The sequence below is a fragment of the Acartia tonsa genome, chromosome 12 (assembly GCF_053477335.1).
Source record: "Acartia tonsa isolate MP-2025a chromosome 12, ASM5347733v1, whole genome shotgun sequence".
In the NCBI taxonomy this organism is placed as follows: domain Eukaryota; kingdom Metazoa; phylum Arthropoda; class Copepoda; order Calanoida; family Acartiidae; genus Acartia; species Acartia tonsa.
This window is the reverse complement of record NC_137271.1, coordinates 3,929,374-3,948,578: the sequence shown is the minus strand read 5'-3', so window position 1 is coordinate 3,948,578 and position 19,205 is coordinate 3,929,374. Positions and strand designations below refer to the sequence as shown.

At 34.4% G+C, this 19,205-nt stretch overlaps 1 protein-coding gene across 1 annotated transcript in view; it reads left to right on the top strand.

Annotated features, from left to right (window-relative positions):
- The window catches only part of LOC145334465 (uncharacterized), a 144,524-nt gene that overhangs the window by 64,016 nt on the left and 61,303 nt on the right, over positions 1 to 19,205 (top strand). Inside the window, exons 9-12 of the mRNA XM_080179929.1 lie at positions 3,353 to 3,399; positions 4,084 to 4,182; positions 13,184 to 13,269; positions 13,915 to 13,996. Of these exons, the coding sequence (XP_080036055.1) occupies positions 3,353 to 3,399; positions 4,084 to 4,182; positions 13,184 to 13,269; positions 13,915 to 13,996 (314 nt within the window). The remainder of the gene's footprint in view (positions 1 to 3,352; positions 3,400 to 4,083; positions 4,183 to 13,183; positions 13,270 to 13,914; positions 13,997 to 19,205) is intronic.

Genomic DNA, 19,205 nt, shown 5'->3' with positions numbered 1-19,205 from the left:
AAAGGTCGATGGAGGCAACAGTTGTGCGGCTGGGAGGGAGGTTTTGGTTGAAGCCATTGGCAATGGTGGTGGAAAGGTTGAGGAGGGAGGAGGTGGTGGAGTGGAGGGGTTTAAATCCATGTTGTGAGGGGTGGGTGGAAAGGGATTGTTTTAGGTAGGGAAGGAGTAGGCGTTCAAGGACTTTTGCAGCAGGACAGAGGAGGGAGATTGGGCGGTAGGAGGTGGAGAGGTCAGGGGGTTTACCAGGTTTGAGGAGGGCAATGATTTTGGATAGTTTCCAAATGGCAGGGATGTTAGCAGCGGAGATGGAGAGGTTGAAAAGTTTGGTGAGGTAGGAAATGCCATTTGGACCAAGGTGTTTGAGGTGAAGGATGTTAAGGTTGTCAGGGCCAAGTGCAGAGGAATTGGAGGAATTTTTAATTGCTTCAAGGACAAGGGCAGGGGTGAATGGTTGGAAGTCTCTGTTAAGGTGGTTACGGCGGCGAATTTTGCGGATGATTTTTCTGGAGAAAGGGTTTGAAGTGTGGCGGGAGACAGAGGTGAATTGACTGGTGAAGGATTCAGCAATGTGGAGGTGGGAGGTGTGGACTTTGTTGTTGTTGAAGGAAATGGGTTGGTTGGAGGGAGGGGAGTTGTTTTTGCCGGAAAGGGATTTGAGAAGGGACCAGAATTTGGAAGGGTTTGTTCTATGGTCGGATTTAGAAAGGGTTTCTTGCCATTTTTTGTTGGAATGTTGGTTAACTATTGAGGAGATTTGGTCATTAAGGATTTGGATTTGAGGATCATGGGGGTTGGTTTCTCTTAAGGAGTCTCTTTGCTGGATGAGGGGTTTAGCAGACTGAGGGAGGGAGGGGTTTTGGTTTTTGATGAAGCCGGCAGGGACAGTGTGTTTGGAGGCAGTTTGAAGGATTTGGCGAAAAGTGGCTTCACCTTGGGAGCAGGAGGAAGGGTCAGGAAGGTCTTCAAAGAGGGTTTCGGTTTCAAGGGTAAAGGTGTCCCAGTCTGCTTTATGGAAGTTGTGGAAGGTTTTAACAGGGCGGGGGGTTCTGGTGATTTCAGGGAGGGAGAGGAGAATGGGGAGGTGATCAGAGCGGAGGGTGGTGAGGGTGTGCCAGGAGAAATCAAGGGCAAGGTGGGCAGAGCATAGGGAAAGGTCAGGGGATGTGGGTTGGCCGTTGGGGGGAAGGCGGGTAGGGGAATCCTCGTTGAGGAGGCAGAGGCTGCTCTCATTGAGAGCTTCCAGCAGAGCCTCCCCACGATTCATGGCAGATTGGTCAAGGGTGATGGAGTTCCAGGCGGGGTTGTGGGCATTGAAGTCACCGACTAGGATAAGGTCATTTGGATTTTCAAAAAGGAGGTTAAAGTCAGGGGTGTATTGTGGGGGGCAGGAGGAGTGTGGGGGGAGGTAAAGGTTGATGATTTGTAGAGGGGAGCCATTGCGGGAAATTTGGATGCCATCAACCTCAAGGGGGCAATTGGAGAGGTGGTTAAGGTTAAGGTGTGTGAAGGGGATGTCTTCTGCAATGAGGAAGGCTATTCCTCCACCAGGTCGGTCTTGTCGATCCTTCCTGATGAAGTTATATCCAGGGAGAGGTTTAGGATTGGATTTGCAGGAGAGTTTAGTTTCTTGGAGGCAGGTAATTGGGATGTTAAGGGTTGAAATAAGGTTGTGGAGTTCATCTTGGGTGGTAAGGAGACCATTACAGTTGAATTGGAGGATGAAAGGTTTACCAGGAGGTTTGCGGGGGGCAGGGGTGGGGGGAGGAGGGGGCGGGGGTGTTTGAGGGTGTGGTGGTGATGGAGGTGCTGTTGGGGAAGGTGGGGGAGACGGGGAGTTGGGTGTGGAGGGTGAGGGAGGGGGGGAATTTTGGGGGGAACAGGAGGGGCATATCCAGAAGGGAGAATAGTGGGTGGAGGATGGAAGGAGGGAACATTTGGGGTGGACCCATTGGAGGCAGGAGTTACATTGGAAGGAGCCAGTGGATTTTGTAACACCTAAGGAACAGATAGGACATGGAAATTTGGGGCTACGGGATTTAGGTGGGGGTGTAGGTTGTTGGGGGGAAATAGGTGAGAAGGGGGTAGGGGAGGCAGAGATGCAGGGTGGACAGGACCAGTTAGAATTGTATTCGGATTTGGATGAGAGGAGGGAACATTTAGGATGAACCCAAAGTTGGCAGGAGTTGCAGAGGAAGGCACCAGAGGAGCGGGTAATGTTGCGGGAGCAGGTAGAGCAAGGGTATTTGGGACCAGGATTTGGATGGATGTCGCCAGAGAGGATGAGGGGAGGAGGGGGGGTGATGTTGGATGTGGTTATGGAGGGTTGGAGTTGAAAGGCCTCCAAGGCCTCCAGAGCTGACAGGGGCTGGCTTAAAAGCCCTTTAGGCCAGCCCCGTGGGGGAAACCCGGACGGGAGACATGGCTGTCAGAACAGGTGGTTTGGTGCAGGTTTGCCCGGGGGTGTACATCTTCTTCTCCTCCTCCCCGGATAGGTCCACTGCGGAAAAGCTTGCACCCTCGGACCTACAAATATACATCTAACACAGGCATTTAAACATCCAAAATTGTCAATTATACATCTATTTCTTGCCAATTTCACATCTAGACTTTTTAATATGTCATAAATACATCCTGTACAATTCAGGACGATAATTTAAAATAAAAAAAATTGGATCCCATAATATTTTAAAGAAAGAGAGGCAAAAATATAATTATGTTTTTAAATAAAAGTATTGAAATTTAAAAAAATACAGAAGAAAAGTTTTATGATATTAAAAATTACATGGAAATAAACATTTTTAGATCCCTCCCACCCTGGCCATTAAATTTAAGCAAAAAGGAAAAATTAAAGATAATAACTTTTAAAGAGACATTCATAATTAGTAAATGTAATTTTACATAAGTTTATAGTGCAATAATTGACTAACATTTTGTTTATACATAAATTTAGATAAATTCTAAAAACTCACGTAAAAAAAGATGTTTATTGAAATATTTTTTTTTATTTTTGAAGATTATTCTATTGAAAAACAAAATTAAGCTAATTTTAGAATATTCTAATATTATTAAATTTTATTTTACATGTTATTTTTAATACAAGACTTTGAGGACTATAATATGTTACTAACGGCTGCGCCAAAAGCATCTATAGACGCTTTGTTCAAAGGTGTAGGGAAGGCTAGAAAAAAAGACTAGCAGAAAATAGCTTAAAACCATCCCAAGAACTCAATCAGTTCAGTAGTTAGTAAAATCTTAAGCTTCAGACAAAAAAAATTATTATGAAAGCTACAAAAACAATTTTGTAGATGATTTTTCGACTTGTAAAAAGCATTTGACAGTGTTCTTAATTTAGACTGTTGTGATACCTGTGACACACCAGAAGATATTCCTACAAACAAGGTAACTGTCTTTCCAATATGGCTTCGAAACTGATTAATATCCGCTGGACATACTGAAAAATTATGTATAGCATCGTATTACAGACAATTTTCCACATATACTGAAATAAGAATCATAAAATTAAAATTTAATTTTGTTAGACTAGTTCTTTAGCCCCTCGGGGCTAACAAAACTAGTATGATTCTTAAAATTTTTCATTTTGATGTCCGTGGAAAGCTGTTTATAATACGATTTTGTGTTTTGCTTCATCTATCTATTCTTATGTCTATATCTATCTATCAATATATCTGATTATCTTCAATCTTCATATTATTTCTATCTATCCTATCTATCCTATCTATCCTATCTATCCTATCTATCCTATCTATCCTATCTATCCTATCTATCCTATCTATTCTATCTATCCTATCTATTCTATCTATCCTATCTATCCTATCTATCCTATCTATCCTATCTATCCTATCTATCCTATCTATCCTATCTATCCTATCTATCCTATCTATCCTATCTATCCTATCTATCCTATCTATCCTAACTATCCTATGTATCTATCTATCTATCTAGGATATCCCAGTGTACTCTAGCATAATAAAGCCAGCAAGGAAGAAGAAGTCCCAAGGCGAACTAAACTCTATCTATTTATCTATCTATCTATCTTTCCTATGAATCTATCTATCTATCTAGGATATCCCAGTGTACTCTAGCATAGTAAAGCCAGCAAGGAAGAAGAAATCCCAAGGAGAACTAAACTCTGGCGGCGGAGGCCCCAGGACTATTTCACAGGTATGTACTGCAGGGATGGCAAGGGATAAGACAATGGACAATAAATATGTATACATTCCCAATGATTTTTAACAAAAATACCACCTCAGTAGATTTCAAGGTATAAGACAATGTACGATAAATATGTACATAATACATATACATTCCAAATGATCATAAACAAAAATACCACTTCCGTAGAATTAGATTATTGCATGAAAGTTTTGACACTGCTAGTTTGAAACCAAGCAATCAAAATTTTAGCTAACGAATAGTTTTGTTATAAAACTTTGGGTACCAGTGTAATTTATCGTCCAATGTTTTCTCCTTCCCTTAAATTTATGAGTCCATCTATCTATCTATTCTTCTAATTGTCTATCTATCGATCCATCTATCTATCTATGTCAATCTATCCATCTATCTATCTATCAATCTATCAATCTATTCGTCTATTTATATCCATCAAATTAATTTAATCCATTTACCTTAATTATCTATTAGATTAAACTATTTATCTATCCATCTTATTAAAATCTATCTATTAGGGAGGTGAGGGCAATGGTCTGTTTATTACACTAGTCCACAAAGTTTTATTTATTCGCTGTCTTAACAACTTTGAGAATTTTGATTAGTTGGTTCATCAAGTTAAGTGTCTAAACGCCTAAACCATTAATTGTAATCTAGAGAAGAGGTAAAGGTGTATCGTCATTAGGATTGTACATCAATTTATCGGCCATTGTATTACCCCTTTTGATCCCTGTCTATCTATCTATTTAAGTAGAATGAAATAAAAACTGTAAACCCTAATTTTTTCTTTATATTTACTTGATAATTAAGTTTATATTTTAAACAAAAATTTCTTTGTTTAATATGAAACATATTTGCTGCCTACTTTCGCAGTGACATAGGAATAAATAAAATTAAAAAAAAATACTTTTAAGTAACATAGCAACATTAAGCTTACACAATTTAAAATGAAGAATAGATAACTGTAATAAAGTAAAAAAAGAACAGTAAAGAGTAATATATATATATATATATAGACTCAAATGTATTACTCAACAGTGGTACCCAAAGACGTTGACTTTAAAACTTTGGGTACTTAATTGTATTTTGTTTAAATTAGTAGTGTCTAAACTTGTCAGCCAATAATATAATGCACATATAGGGTAATTGTGTTTATCATCATTGGGAATGTGAATCAATTTATCGTCCATGGTCTTATCCCTCGAAAAATCCTGATCACTCATTGAAAGAATGCATAAAGAGCAGTGTACTTTTTAAACTACATAGATGTAGATGTTATTCTTTTAATTAATTTATATTCTATTGTCTTATCCCTTTATTCCTTTAAATTGGTTTTAACCTTTTCTCACCCTCTTGGCTTCTAATAGAGTCTTTCAATAACAGAAGTTTTACAGTACCACCGGATATGGACCAAGAGGCCTCTAGGTGTACTTGAGGTGATGAGGGGGGGGGGGGTAGAGGGATGTTCTTTGTAAACCAGTAAGTAACATTTGAACGATAAGATTTTCCTTTGCAATAAAGCTTCTTGTTGGTCCCGAGATGATTTTTTTGTCCAATATTTAAGTAAAATTGGCATAAGAACCAACCTCCTCCCCCCCCCCCTAAAAAAAACACAACTAAATTTTAACATGGTGGGGTGACGTGACAACCCCTCCCCCCTTAAAGAAGATGCCAGTAAGAAATTGCACCCCCGACTCTAAAAGCTATTAAAAATAAATCTAATAGAAATTGCAACTATCTCAAATACTGGTCACATTATTGCAACACTATGGGTTAATCAGCAATTAGCAAATTCTTTCACAAATTTTTGCTCAGACGTGATTTTACAGTTTTCATGACAAAAAAAACTCATAACAAATATTTTTTATAAAACAGTTAACAAAAAAGGATAAAATTTAGCAAATAACGCTTTGATTACAAAACCTTTTTTGGAAGTCTCTATGTACATAATGGGATCATGCGTTTGACATAACAGCGGTTAAAACCAGTTTGAGTACCTCTATACTAATGATTTGGTTTTAATTTGCTATTTACTAATTAACTGTAATGAACGATAACCGCCAAAAAGATTGCGCTATAGCAAAATATTTCATGTTGGTAATTTGTAATGAATCTAAAGGGATAAGAATATGGTTGATAAATTGATATGGATCCCCAATTATGATAAACAAATTACCCCCTCGATTAGAACAACATGAATAATGGAAAATAAATTATTAATGCTAATTCGTTCCTCCCAATTAAGATTTAACACAAGTACCCAAAGTATTAAGGCCAACGAATAACTGTATAAAACTTTGGGAACCAGTAAAATTTATAGTCCAATGTCACCTCCCTCCCCTTTATTTTATCTTTTGTTGGTGACTCAATAATAACAAGATAACAAAATTATTATACTCTATAAAAGACCTTTTGCAAAAAGCTTTTACAGTTTACTAGTCCAAAAAGGTATCCATTAAGGCCTTAAATGTAAATACGAAAATTGGGGGGAAAAAAATCTCCTTTCTTAAAAATTTATATTAAGGTTTTCCCTCTGTTTTTATATACAAATTTTAAAAATCTCACATTGATATATATTTAAAGAGAAATAAATATCATTATTAAAATTCGTTCGGATCAAAATAGTTCGAAAGTTACTTATCACATCGTATTATAGACAGCTTTCCGCGGATATTAAAGTAACAAAAATAAGATTTAAAGAGGGACCGATTCCCGGGCTCACAAAACTGGTATTAATTTCATATTTTTCTAATATTCGCGAAAAAGTGTCTATTATACTGTGGTAAGACGGCAGTATACGGACAAACCTTTCATAGAGTTGCTATGCTGTGGCTTATCAAATTACAACCCAGCACTAATCCTATTATCACCATTTCACCCTGCCCCTCCGGGGCCTTGCCGATACATCACAAGCAGCGGTCAAATTGGACATCTCTGATAGTGGGAGGAGCGCGGCCCCTCTACAACCCCAAGCCCAGTTACCTGCCTTGCCGGGAGATGTCTACACCCCCTTGCCGCAGCCGGACCTTCCCCTTTCTCTGCCATCACCTGCCTACCCCAAGGAGGCAGCCTTCCCTCCTACCTTTGCGCCTGTGGACACAGCCCCCAGCTCAAAGGAACCCATCACCAGCTATCCCTCATCATCTATTATTATACTTCTATTTGCTATATAAATCTGTATATCTTTTGTAATGAATCAGTTCAAAATATATCCTTTAATCAGTAACTCCTTGCAGTTATTTATTGGTAGGATCTTTAAGGCTAGGGGCTCGTTTGAATCGAACTCGCTCGGTAGGGTTGAACTGCTTCACCCCTTACCACAATACGATGCTTTACATGATCTTTCAGTACGGCTGAGAACTGGTTCTAATCCAGCAGATATTAATCGATTTCAAAGCCATACTAGAAAATTATTTAACCTTTTAATGAATCAGAATTATTTTCAACAACCCAACTGAACCATATCCTAAAATAAAAGGCTTTGTTTACATTTTTTAAACAACAAAAATAGAACAGTTGATTTATTATTACATGGATGTTGTACCAGATTTTCATGTACTCAAGTGATGTTTACAGTGGTTAAGATATTTATACTCTTTACACCATCCACTCCCCTCCTACTGGATGAACAAACTGACCAATAAATAACATTTTCCCCTGTCATACTATCCATGTATATTCTATATCCATTTTTTTGCATTTAAAAATCATCACCATATAAGGAAATGATTTAGATATTTTAAAAGATATTTAATAACAGTAGATTATAATACAGCAATTGTCTGTATATTTGCTGTTATGATTATATAACATAGTGGCTTTAAAACCAAGAAATGTAAGCAAAAATAAATCTGCTGCACTGTTTATTTAATGAGCCGTTTAGGACTGCCGTTGTGGCAGGGGTCTAAAGGGATAAGATAATGGCCAATAGATTGATGTACATTCCCAATGATAATACACGAAATTACCCCTATCTTAGATTAAAATTGGTGGTTGAAACGTTTGTACTCAATAAACTCACCAATTAAAAATAAAATGAAAGTCCCATAAGTTGTTAAGCCAACGAATAAGAAAGCCTTATTATAAAACTTTGGGGACGAGTGTAATAAACAGCCGAATGTCCTCTCCCCCCCTGCGTTTTGTTCTAACTATCCATTTGTTCAACTATTGTTATCCATCTAATTATCTATTTATCCATCTATCCATCTATCTTGACTATCACAAATCAAGATTGTTTTTCCAGGAACTTACCCAATGATAATAAATAGTGCTAGTTTAAAGATTTTACTAAAGTACCCAAAGTTTTATAAAGTTTTTCCCCCCATGGTTAAATAGTAGGTACCTTATAAAAGACTAGCGGCTTTGCCCCAAGAGGTTTAATCAAACCAATTTTTCGTATTTTAGATTTAAAAGAAAAATTTTTAAAAATTTTTTTGGAGGACAATTTTTTTTTCGGGGGGGGAGGTGTAGTCGACCCCACTATTTTAATTTTAAAAAGAATTTTTTTTTTTCGGGGGGTATTTTTCATTTTTTTTTCGGGGGGGGTTGCGGGTGTCCCAACCCCAAGAAAATAGTTATAAACCTTCCCGGGACCTATGAGAAGCTACCCTGTAAAGGAGAACCCGATCGGTTCAGTGGTTAGCGAGATCCTTTGCTACAAACAGACAAACGAACAAACATATAGACAAACAGACAGACAGACATCGTTCTACTTTGTATTATAGATAGATTTACAAAAAATAAAGGAAAAAAAAAACAAGAATTGTACCCAAAATATGTAAAAAACTCACCCTTTTGGTTGTTAGGGTTAATTAGATGAAAGTAGGAAGCCGATAATTATAAAGTTCCCTCGTCTTCTGTGGTGTTTTTATGTTTTATCCAAAAAAAATGCTAAAATGAAATTAAAAGTCCCCCCATCCCACTTTTAATTGTAGTTTAAAAAAGAAAAAGTGTAAAATCTTTTTTTGGAGGGGTCATATTTTTAATAGAAATTTCTCGTTGGAGGGTGATGATACCCTCCTCCAAAATAGTTATAAACCTTCCCAGGACCTATATGAAGCTACTCTGTAAAGGATAGCCATTTCCTTGGCGAGATTCTTTGGTACAAACAGACAAACAAACATCCTGTTACTTTATAATAAGGATTTTGAAAAAATCTCCTAAACATTTTTGAAAAATTAATCATCCGATTTTTTTTTGTAAAAATCAGTAGTATCTTTCTGAAGATTGCGAAAGCATGAAACTTTAAGTTAAAAATAAATAAAAATAAGGTAATAAGACGATGTTTTACTATCAATTTATTCTAATAACTATAAATGCTACTTCAATTTTAATTCAGTAAGGTAAAAGCACTAATTATTAGGTATCTTCTTTTTTATTTCTTACGGTATCATATGCACTTTTGGCCTTTGTTTAAAAAAATAGAATTAAATACTTGTTTTGTTAGCAAAATGTATAGATGTATAACCAGACAACTACCTCCCTTCCTTATTCAAAGACCTCTTTCGTCTGCTTCTAAATTATTTTCGAATATAAGCGACACCATTGGTTGAATTTTAATTACCCAATGGAAAGGTTGCACAAGGCGGTTGCGATGGGGAGATACAGTTATTTAACCCTTTCTCCCTCTAGTGTCTTACACTAATTTTCATATTCTAGGATTTATTAACAATTAGCTTGAATAAGCTTGGTTTCTTAAAGACCAGGGAGGGAGGGGCCATTGGACTTTAAATTTTTCTGGTAATATTATTCTACAGAATGTATAAACATTGTTTAAATCGTTATATGACGCTAATTATGAATGTTATATGTGATAATTATACGGTATTAGTTTCGTGCACAGGAATTTACAAGTTGAGAGGGGGGGGGGGGGTGGCTGCGTAGCACACCTGAAAATTTTTACACTCCCCTGAAACCTCAGACAAGAGGGGATGTAGGGTTGTGCAAGGTTTACGGGGGTGTATACACCTCCCTAGATGTCCACCCCACACCATAATGAAAATACTCAAAAGTGAAACAAGCCTACTTTGATGTACGAAGCGCTTTCATTTATTTTATCCCCCCCCCCCACCACTTATGAATTTGAAGGGGTGGTGTGACTTATTTTGCTTGACAACCCCTCGATTATTTTAGGGAGTTGTATCCCCGGTTGACCCTTTTCAAAGGGAGTTTGTCCACCCCCCCATAATTTTGCCAGGGGTGTGGAATGGATATATCCCACAACACCACCCCCCTTTTGCACGCCTATGAAAGTTAATAGATAGATAATTGGATAAATAGATGGATAATTAGTTAGGTGCCTTTTTAATTAAAATAATTAGTATTTTATCATGTAGTTAAATTATTTAGATATTATGAAAGAGTTGTTATTTATTTCCAGGGAGGGAAGGGACATTGGACTGTAAATTATACTAGTTCCCAAGCAAGTTCTTTCAATTGTTGGCTTAAAAACTTTGTTACTCTAATTAAATCGTGCTTGGATTGTTCAAACAACCAATAATTTAAATCAAAAGACGGGATGACTTTTGTTTACCATAATTGGAGGGAGAGAAGATAATTTATTTTTTCTTGTCCTTTCCTTGCTAAATTCTCAACTGCATAACATTTTTGTGTTGTTCTATTTTTAAGCGCAACCATAATGTAATCAGGGATCTAAAGGGATAAGACAATGGCCTTTTTATTTTTGTACATTACCAAAATTAACCCTTTTTGTAAATTAAAATTAGTGGTTGAAACGTTTGGAAACTTAATAAACCAATCAATTAAAATTCAATAAAAGTTTAAACTGTTGTTCAACCAAACGAATAAGAAAATCTTTGGATACTAGTGTATTAAACAGCCTAATGTCCCCTCCCTCCCTGAACAAAAATATTTTTATCCCAGAAACAAAGACCCATTTTATAACATGCAGTTAATGTAACAAGTAAATTTACACAAAATTGGAATATATTCCCTTTCGTGGAAATGTCTATTAAGGAGCGATTTGTCGTATTTTTGAAATGGCTTTTGATAGGCTATTTTAGGTTAGGTTAGTTTATATTGGGCTAGATGATTGCCCCACAGAGTTAGAGCCCTCTGCATCAGTGCGTGGCTAGAAATAGGAGAAAAGCAACTGTAAAAAAAGAGAAGAAACGCCCCTTGAGAGGCGTTGCCACGAAAGGGACTATACCCCAAAATTGTATTACCGTAAACCGAATCCTTATTTAAAAAGTAACTTGATGTCAGTCTGTTTATTTTCGTTTCTGTGTGTATCTCAATCTCGCTGACCGATAGACCGATATGGTTCTCCTGTACAATAAAGCTTCATATTTATCTAGTAAAGGTTTATAACTATTTGAGGGCAGAGTACATCCATTATCCAAAAAACATTATTTATCCCCTCCCCTCTTTCCCTAAAGTGGTAATTATCATAGGTGTAGTTTTTTTGGGGGGCGGGGGGTAAGTTGACACCCTTTTACTCCCCCCTTCTGCACTTTTATGATGACAAAAATTTGAAAGAATACCTATTTTTTTCTTCTTGAAATTAAATGCAATTTACATGTACATAGTGGGAATAGTAACTGAATTTTAATTCAGGGATCTTAAGGGATAAGACAATGAAGAAAATTAGGTATACGGCCCCCAATGATGCAAAACAAATCAACCCTTCTGTAGGTCAAAGTTATAGGTGGAAAAGTTTGAGCGTCACAAAACTAAAAAAAAACCAAACGTTATTGAAGCTAACAAATAAGATAATGTTGTCATAAAACTTTGGGTACCAGTGTAATTTACATCCCAATGTCTCCTCCTTCCCTATTGAAACTACATTCCCTAAATAAATCAGGAATTAAGGTATAAGACAATGGAAAAAGTAACTGCATTCTCTAAAAAAGTAAGTAAAAAACATTGGAAAAAAGATAAACATCAATTTTTTAAAAGTAAGAAGTATAATACTTTCACAAAAGTAACAGGATGTCCGTCTGTGTGTATGTGTGTGTCTGTCTGTATATAAGAAGATATCTTACAAACCACTGACCCGATATTAATCTCCTAAATAATGATAAAGAGTTCCTATGCTTTCTAAAGTGTACCTAACTGTTACAGGAATAATCATGTCATACTTGTTACTTGTCATACTGACGGACGGACCAACCCTACCTAAAAAAGCTTCGCTTTGAAAAAGTATTTTTAACTACTTGTTAACTTTGGGTAAAAGATTTTACAGTCTTTATATGGGACTGTTACTTCTTGGTAAAAGCTACTATATAATTAACCTTTATGCCTGTCAATTAATATCTCTGAAACAGCTAAACTGATTGAGTTCTCCATTTTGAGAAAGCTTCTCCAAGGTATCAGAATGATTTTTGGATATTTCATTTTGACGGGGTGGTTTTATGCTATTATCCTACCTTCTTCCTCCTAACCTTTGGAAAACAAAGCTCCTAGTGACGCAGCCGCTAGTGGTCAACATTTTATGAAATAAAATTATACATATTACGAAACATACTTAATTTGATATTGACGATAATTTTTCTCCTGTCATAATATCCACATATATTCTACATCCATTAATATAGTAACAGTATTTGTCTACCAACTAATAAATCATCTTATTGCAACACTACTTATGTTCCTACTGATACTTGTTAGCTATTGTTCAACTGTGCAACCAGAAATTCTGCAATACAACAATTTTAACTTTAATTCCTGGTTGTAAAAGTATATCTATCTATCTATCTATTTATCTATTCTCTATCTACATATTTATCTATCTATCTGTCTGTCTGTCTGTCTGTCTGTCTGTCTGTCTGTCTGTCTGTCTGTCTGTCTGTCTGTCTGTCTGTCTGACTGTCTGTCTGTCTGTCTGTCTGTCTGTCTGTCTGTCTGTCTGTCTGTCTGTCTGTCTGTCTGTCTGTCTGTCTGTCTGTCTGTCTGTCCATCTATCTATCTGTCTATCTATCTATCTTTCAATCTAGAAGCTAGTAAAAGTGGTGGCACAGATTATCTATCTATCTAGGTGACAGTGGGAGGAGATGATCTCCAAGAGCTGAGTAATATTCTGGCAACAACGAACTCCGTCCTCCAAAGAAACTCAAATCTTAGGTAATCTTTTATTTGTCATAATTGAGAATATAATCAAGGCAGCTCAAGCTTCTTTTTTGGAGTGAATCTTGTTAATGAAGTACGTCTATAACCACCTAAATCATGGGATTCGAACCCATCTCCTTATGCGCTAAACCACATTTTTTTGATATTTTGGTTATAAAATATAACGTTCAGTATTTTTTGGATGGAAGATTAATCTATCTTTCATTGACGTGTCTTTGTATTCCTATATATATATATATTTAACTGATGTTTTTTCCTTTTCAGAGCTAGCCTTACTATTTCGGTCAAGAAGCCAATAAAAACTATTAAATAGCTTAAAACCACCGCAAGACCAGTAGCTATATTCTCTGACGAATAGAGCCTTTAAGAGATCTTATGCTTTAAACAGACGGACAGACATCGTTCTACTTTGAATTAGCTTAAAACTACCACAAGACCAGTAGCTATATTTCCTAAAGAGCCAGTGAAGAAACCAGCAAAAACTGTAAAATAGCTTAAAACCACCCCAGGACCAGTAGCTATATTCCCTAAAGAGTAGAGCCCAATTGGTTCAGCGGTTACCGAAATCTTAAGCTTCAGACAGACGGACATAGTTCTGCTTAATGTTATGTTTTTTAATGCTGTTTTTTTTCTTTTTAGAGCAAGCCTTACAATATCTGTAAAGAAGCCAGTGAAAACAGTAAAATTCTGCACCCCTAAAACTGCCAGGAAAAATACTAAGGTAAAGATTTTTTCATGCATTTTTAGGACTTTTAATTTGGGGTTTGTCAGTTCGTGAATCGTAAATTTAAGCATGTTAAAATTGTCCTATTGGTTTCAAACTTTGCAAGATCATTTCTGTAACATTTAGTAATGTTTTAAAAAGCGTAGCAACTCTAAAAACGTTGCCATAAAGTCCGTACATTCATTTAATCCATGTTGTTCTTTATGATATAACTATCCTACTAATATGATCTTTTTGAATAATGATTCCTAGGACAACAAACTATAATGTTTTACGCGAAATATTTCTTTAATAAAGTTATGAGTCCTTAAACAGTACTTTGTAATTAAGCAATTTGCAAATGTTAAAGTTTTGTTTTTGGAGCTTCGCTTTTATGACTGTTGTCATCCTTATTTAAAAAGTGAATACGTAATATGATTTTATTTTCTGCTTTTTTAATGGTTTCTCGTCATTAGTATATATGGGTTTAAATACCTCTAAAACGGTCTTCTGTTTTATGCAATATTTTGTACTATTAAGCATTTTTCTTCTGGAAGGAAGGGGCCATTGGGCTGTTTATTACACTAGTCCCAAAAGTTTTACAATAATCTTTTCTTATTCGTTGGCATAAACTTTGGGAACCTTTATTGAATTTTGATTGGTTGCTTCATGAAGTTGAGTGTCCAAACGTTTGAAAAACTAATTGTAATGAACAGTAGGGGTAATTTTGTGTATCATCATAGGGGATGTACATCAATATCGGCCATTGTCTTATCCCTTTAAATCCCTGACACTTCTTTAACATTTTTCCTTCTGATTTTGAGTTGGCATGTCTCTTAAGGAGAAAAAAAGTATTTAAAAAAAATTACATTGGTTAAATAACATTTTTTTTATTATGCCGTATAAGAATAAAAAGCTTCATTACAAGCAGAAATTAAAACAAAAAAGGACTGATTAAAATTATAGGGATGGGTTTCTTTTGGCTTAGCTTCCTAATTAAGATACAATAGTTTTAAAAAGATTTAATTTGCCTGACTAAAGACAGGTTTTTGGCCATCTTTTAGAGTATATGAATACCCTAACTTTAATTTATGGACGGTGGGATTTCTGCTCTTATGTAGCGACTAGGCTGGACAAACCCAAAACTGTCCAGTTTTGAGCAAGACGATTCCAGTTACGTCATATACGTTTCGGGAAAGAAAAAGGGAAGGGGGAAAAGAGATGGGAGAAAAGGAAAGAGATTTTCTTCCCCCCTCCCCTTCCCTTCCTATGACGTCACAGGAATCGTCTTGCTCAAAACTGGACAGTTTGGGGTTTGTCCTAGGTTGTGTTTATATTTCCGACACTATTGACTGATATTTAAATACTCATTTGAGGGTCCCTACCCCGAAACCATGTTCCATTTATTTTAATGTTTTAAATATAGAGACTAGTTGAATTTATCATCCATTGTATATTCTCTGAATCAAATTAAGATATAAACACCTACAATTAAAGCACAATTTAAATAAAATGGGTGGGGTGTCCGTTAATTTAAATAAAAACAGTATTTATTATAATCATTCTCTTTTATATGTAATTATTACCAGGGATCTAAAGGGATAAGACAATAGCCGGAAAATTGATGTACATACCCAATGATAATACCCAAAATTACCCCTTCTGTAGGTTATAATTAGTGGTTAAACTGTTTGCACCCTCAACCAATCAGAATTCCATACAAGTCCCCAAAGTTGTTAAGTCAACGAGTAAGAAAACTTTATTATTAGACTTTGTGGACTTGTGTAATAAACAATCCATTGTCCCCTCACTCCCTGCAATGACAGATAAATTAGGTTTCCATCAAATTATATGTGTAAAATTCTATCTTTGGTAGTTAGTAAATGTTGTAGATTAAATTCACTGTAATTGTTCTATCTAATTTTATTTGTAAAATTCTAACTTTGGTAGTTAGTAAATGTTGTAGATTAAATTCACTGTAATTGTTCTATCTAATTTTATTTGCAAAATTCTAACTTTGGTAGTTAGTAAATGTTGTAGATTAAATTCACTGTAATTGTTCTATCTAATTTTATTTGCAAAATTCTAACTTTGGTAGTTAGTAAATGTTGTAGATTAAATTCACTGTAATTGTTCTATCTAATTTTATGTGCAAAATTCTAACTTTGGTAGTTAGTAAATGTTGTAGATTAAATTCACTGTAATTGTTCTATCTAATTTTATGTGCAAAATTCTAACTTTGGTAGTTAGTAAATGTTGTAGATTAAATTCACTGTAATTGTTCTATCTAATTTTATGTGCAAAATTCTAACTTTGGTAGTTAGTAAATGTTGTAGATTAAATTCACTGTAATTGTTCTATCCCTCCCCCATTTATAATTACGGCCTCATTGTATAGTTTTTGTAAAAATCAGTCTTACTTAGAAAGTCTTTAGCGTAAGTTAATAATTATTAATCTTAAAATCTATTTATTATTTATTCTTTTTGATTAGATAAAAGTTCTTGTTATATCTTTCTATCTATCTATCTATCTTGCTATTTATCTATCTATCTATCTATCTATCTATCTATCTATCTATCTATCTATCTATCTATCTATCTATCTATCTATCTATCTATCTATCTATCTATCTATCTATCTATCTATCTATCTATCTATCTATCTATCTATCTATCTATCTATCTATCTATCTATCTATCTATCTATCTATCTATCTATCTATCTATCTATCTATCTATATATCTATCTATCTATCTATCTATCTATCTATCTATCTATCTATCTATCTATCTATCTATCTATATATCTATCTATCTATCTATCTATCTATCTATCTATCTATCTATCTATCTATCTATCTATCTATCTATCTATCTATCTATCTATCTATCTATCTATCTATCTATCTATATATCTATCTATCTATCTATCTATCTATCTATCTATCTATCTATCTATCTATCTATCTATCTATCTATCTATCTATCTATCTATCTATCTATCTATCTATCTATCTATCTATCTATCTATCTATCTATCTATCTATCTATCTATCTATCTATCTATCTATCTATCTATCTATCTATCTATCTATCTATCTATCTATCTATCTATCTATCTATCTATCTATCTATCTATCTATCTATCTATCTATCTATCTATCTATCTATCTATCTATCTATCTATCTATCTATCTATCTATCTATCTATCTATCTATCTATCTATCTCTATCTATCTATCAATCTATCTATCTATCTATCTATCTATCTATCTATCTATCTATCTATCTATCTATCTATCTATCTATCTATCTATCTATCTATCTATTTATCCATACTGGAAATGTTTATCCATATGTTTCTATCTTTCTATCTATCTTTTCTATGTTTATAAGCGGCCATCTAATGATCTATCTATCTATCTATCTAGAACCTTGACAAATGTAAGGCCATGCACCTTAACATTTCAATGTATTTACATTTAAATATATTTTCATAAAATAACAAAAATAAGCTAGTTTAAATTTGAATGATCATTATTTAAACAATATGTTTTGTTTTGATTTTCATTAGTATATGTAAAAAGGCCCCCACATTAATATTTTAAGATTTAAAAAGATGAAAATATATTTGTATTGGGAGTGTTGAGATACCCTCCCCCCAAAATAGTTATGAACCTTCTATAAACCTATGAGAATCTGCACTGTAAAGGAGAACCGTATCATTTCAGCGGTTAGTGAGATTTTTCGCAACAGACAAAAAAAGCTTACTACTTTATATGGATAGGATAAAGAATTTAGTTGAAAATTAATTTTACTAACCATAAATTTTTTTTGCAGTTTTTAGAAATACTTAATGTTTATTTTAGTGATTTAGCTATTCTTTGAATTAATCAAAGTTGATTCTTTCAGTGTTTGTCTGTTTGTCTATTATCTATCTATCTATTTGTTTGTCTATTTACATATCTATCTATTAATATGCTTGTCTGTTTGTCTATCTATTATCTATCTATCAATTTGTTTGTCTGTTTGTCTATCTCTATTTAAATATATCTACTAATATGCTTGTTTGTTTGTCTATCTCTTATCTATCTATCTATTTGTTTGTCTATCTATTATCTATCTATAAATTTATCTGTCTGTTTATACGACTATCTATTTATCTATCAATATAAAATTAATCCTAATATTCAAACACTTTAAAAGACAGAATTTTTTATATTTTTAACCAATATTATTATAATTTCCATTTTGAAAATGCATTAAAATATTAAGGTCAGGGATTCTAAGGGATAAGACAATGAAAGATCAATAAAAACTTTGGTTACTGGTATAATTTATGGTCCTATTGCATCTAGGGTATAAGTATCATATGAAGAGGGGACAGAAAAATAGCCTAAAATTCAAATTTATATAGCCTAAAACCTTCCACGAACCTCTTCACTTAAATGAAGAACTAAATAGATAAGATGTAGAAAAAACTGTAATTTTAATTTGATCGCAAAAGATTCTATCCCCCCTTCCCTGAAAAGTAGAAGGAGCGCAAACATTTAAAATCAATTATATTCCTCATTAACCCTGTGTTTAGTGTTTTTATAATGTAGAATAAAATATTTTAAAAGCAGTATTGTTTCAGTGTTTTTGTAATTATTTTAAAACACCTAAAATAGCATAATTATTTTTATTTGAGAATAGTTATTTAGCGCATCTTATCATATACAGCTTTCTGCAGTAAATAAAATGATAAATTATAAGGGGCTTATGGATGTTGTCATCCTTGTCGCTTCTGCTATTTCAAATTGGCTCTATATGTATTTAACCCCAGGGAGGGAGGACGACATTGGGCATTTTATTACACTAGTCCCCAAAGTCTTATAAAAACGTTTTCTTATTAATTGGCTTTACAACCTTTGGGAATTTTGGTTCATTAAGTTGCAACCACTAATTGTTATCTACTTAAGGGGTAATTATGTATATCAGAATTGGGGATGTACATCAATTTATTGGCCATTGTCTTATCTTTTTAGATCCCTGTATTTAAACCCCTTGATGACCCTGATTTTAGCTCAGACCAAGGTTCACATTTAAATTAGAAAATGAAGTAATTTAAACAGTGGTTCCTACAGTTTTTTACAGATTCTAGTATGACAGTAGACTTTGGATCAGTGTTTAGCTTGAACTGTAATAATATTACTGTGTTTTAAAAATCTTAGGAAATTTGGGAAAAT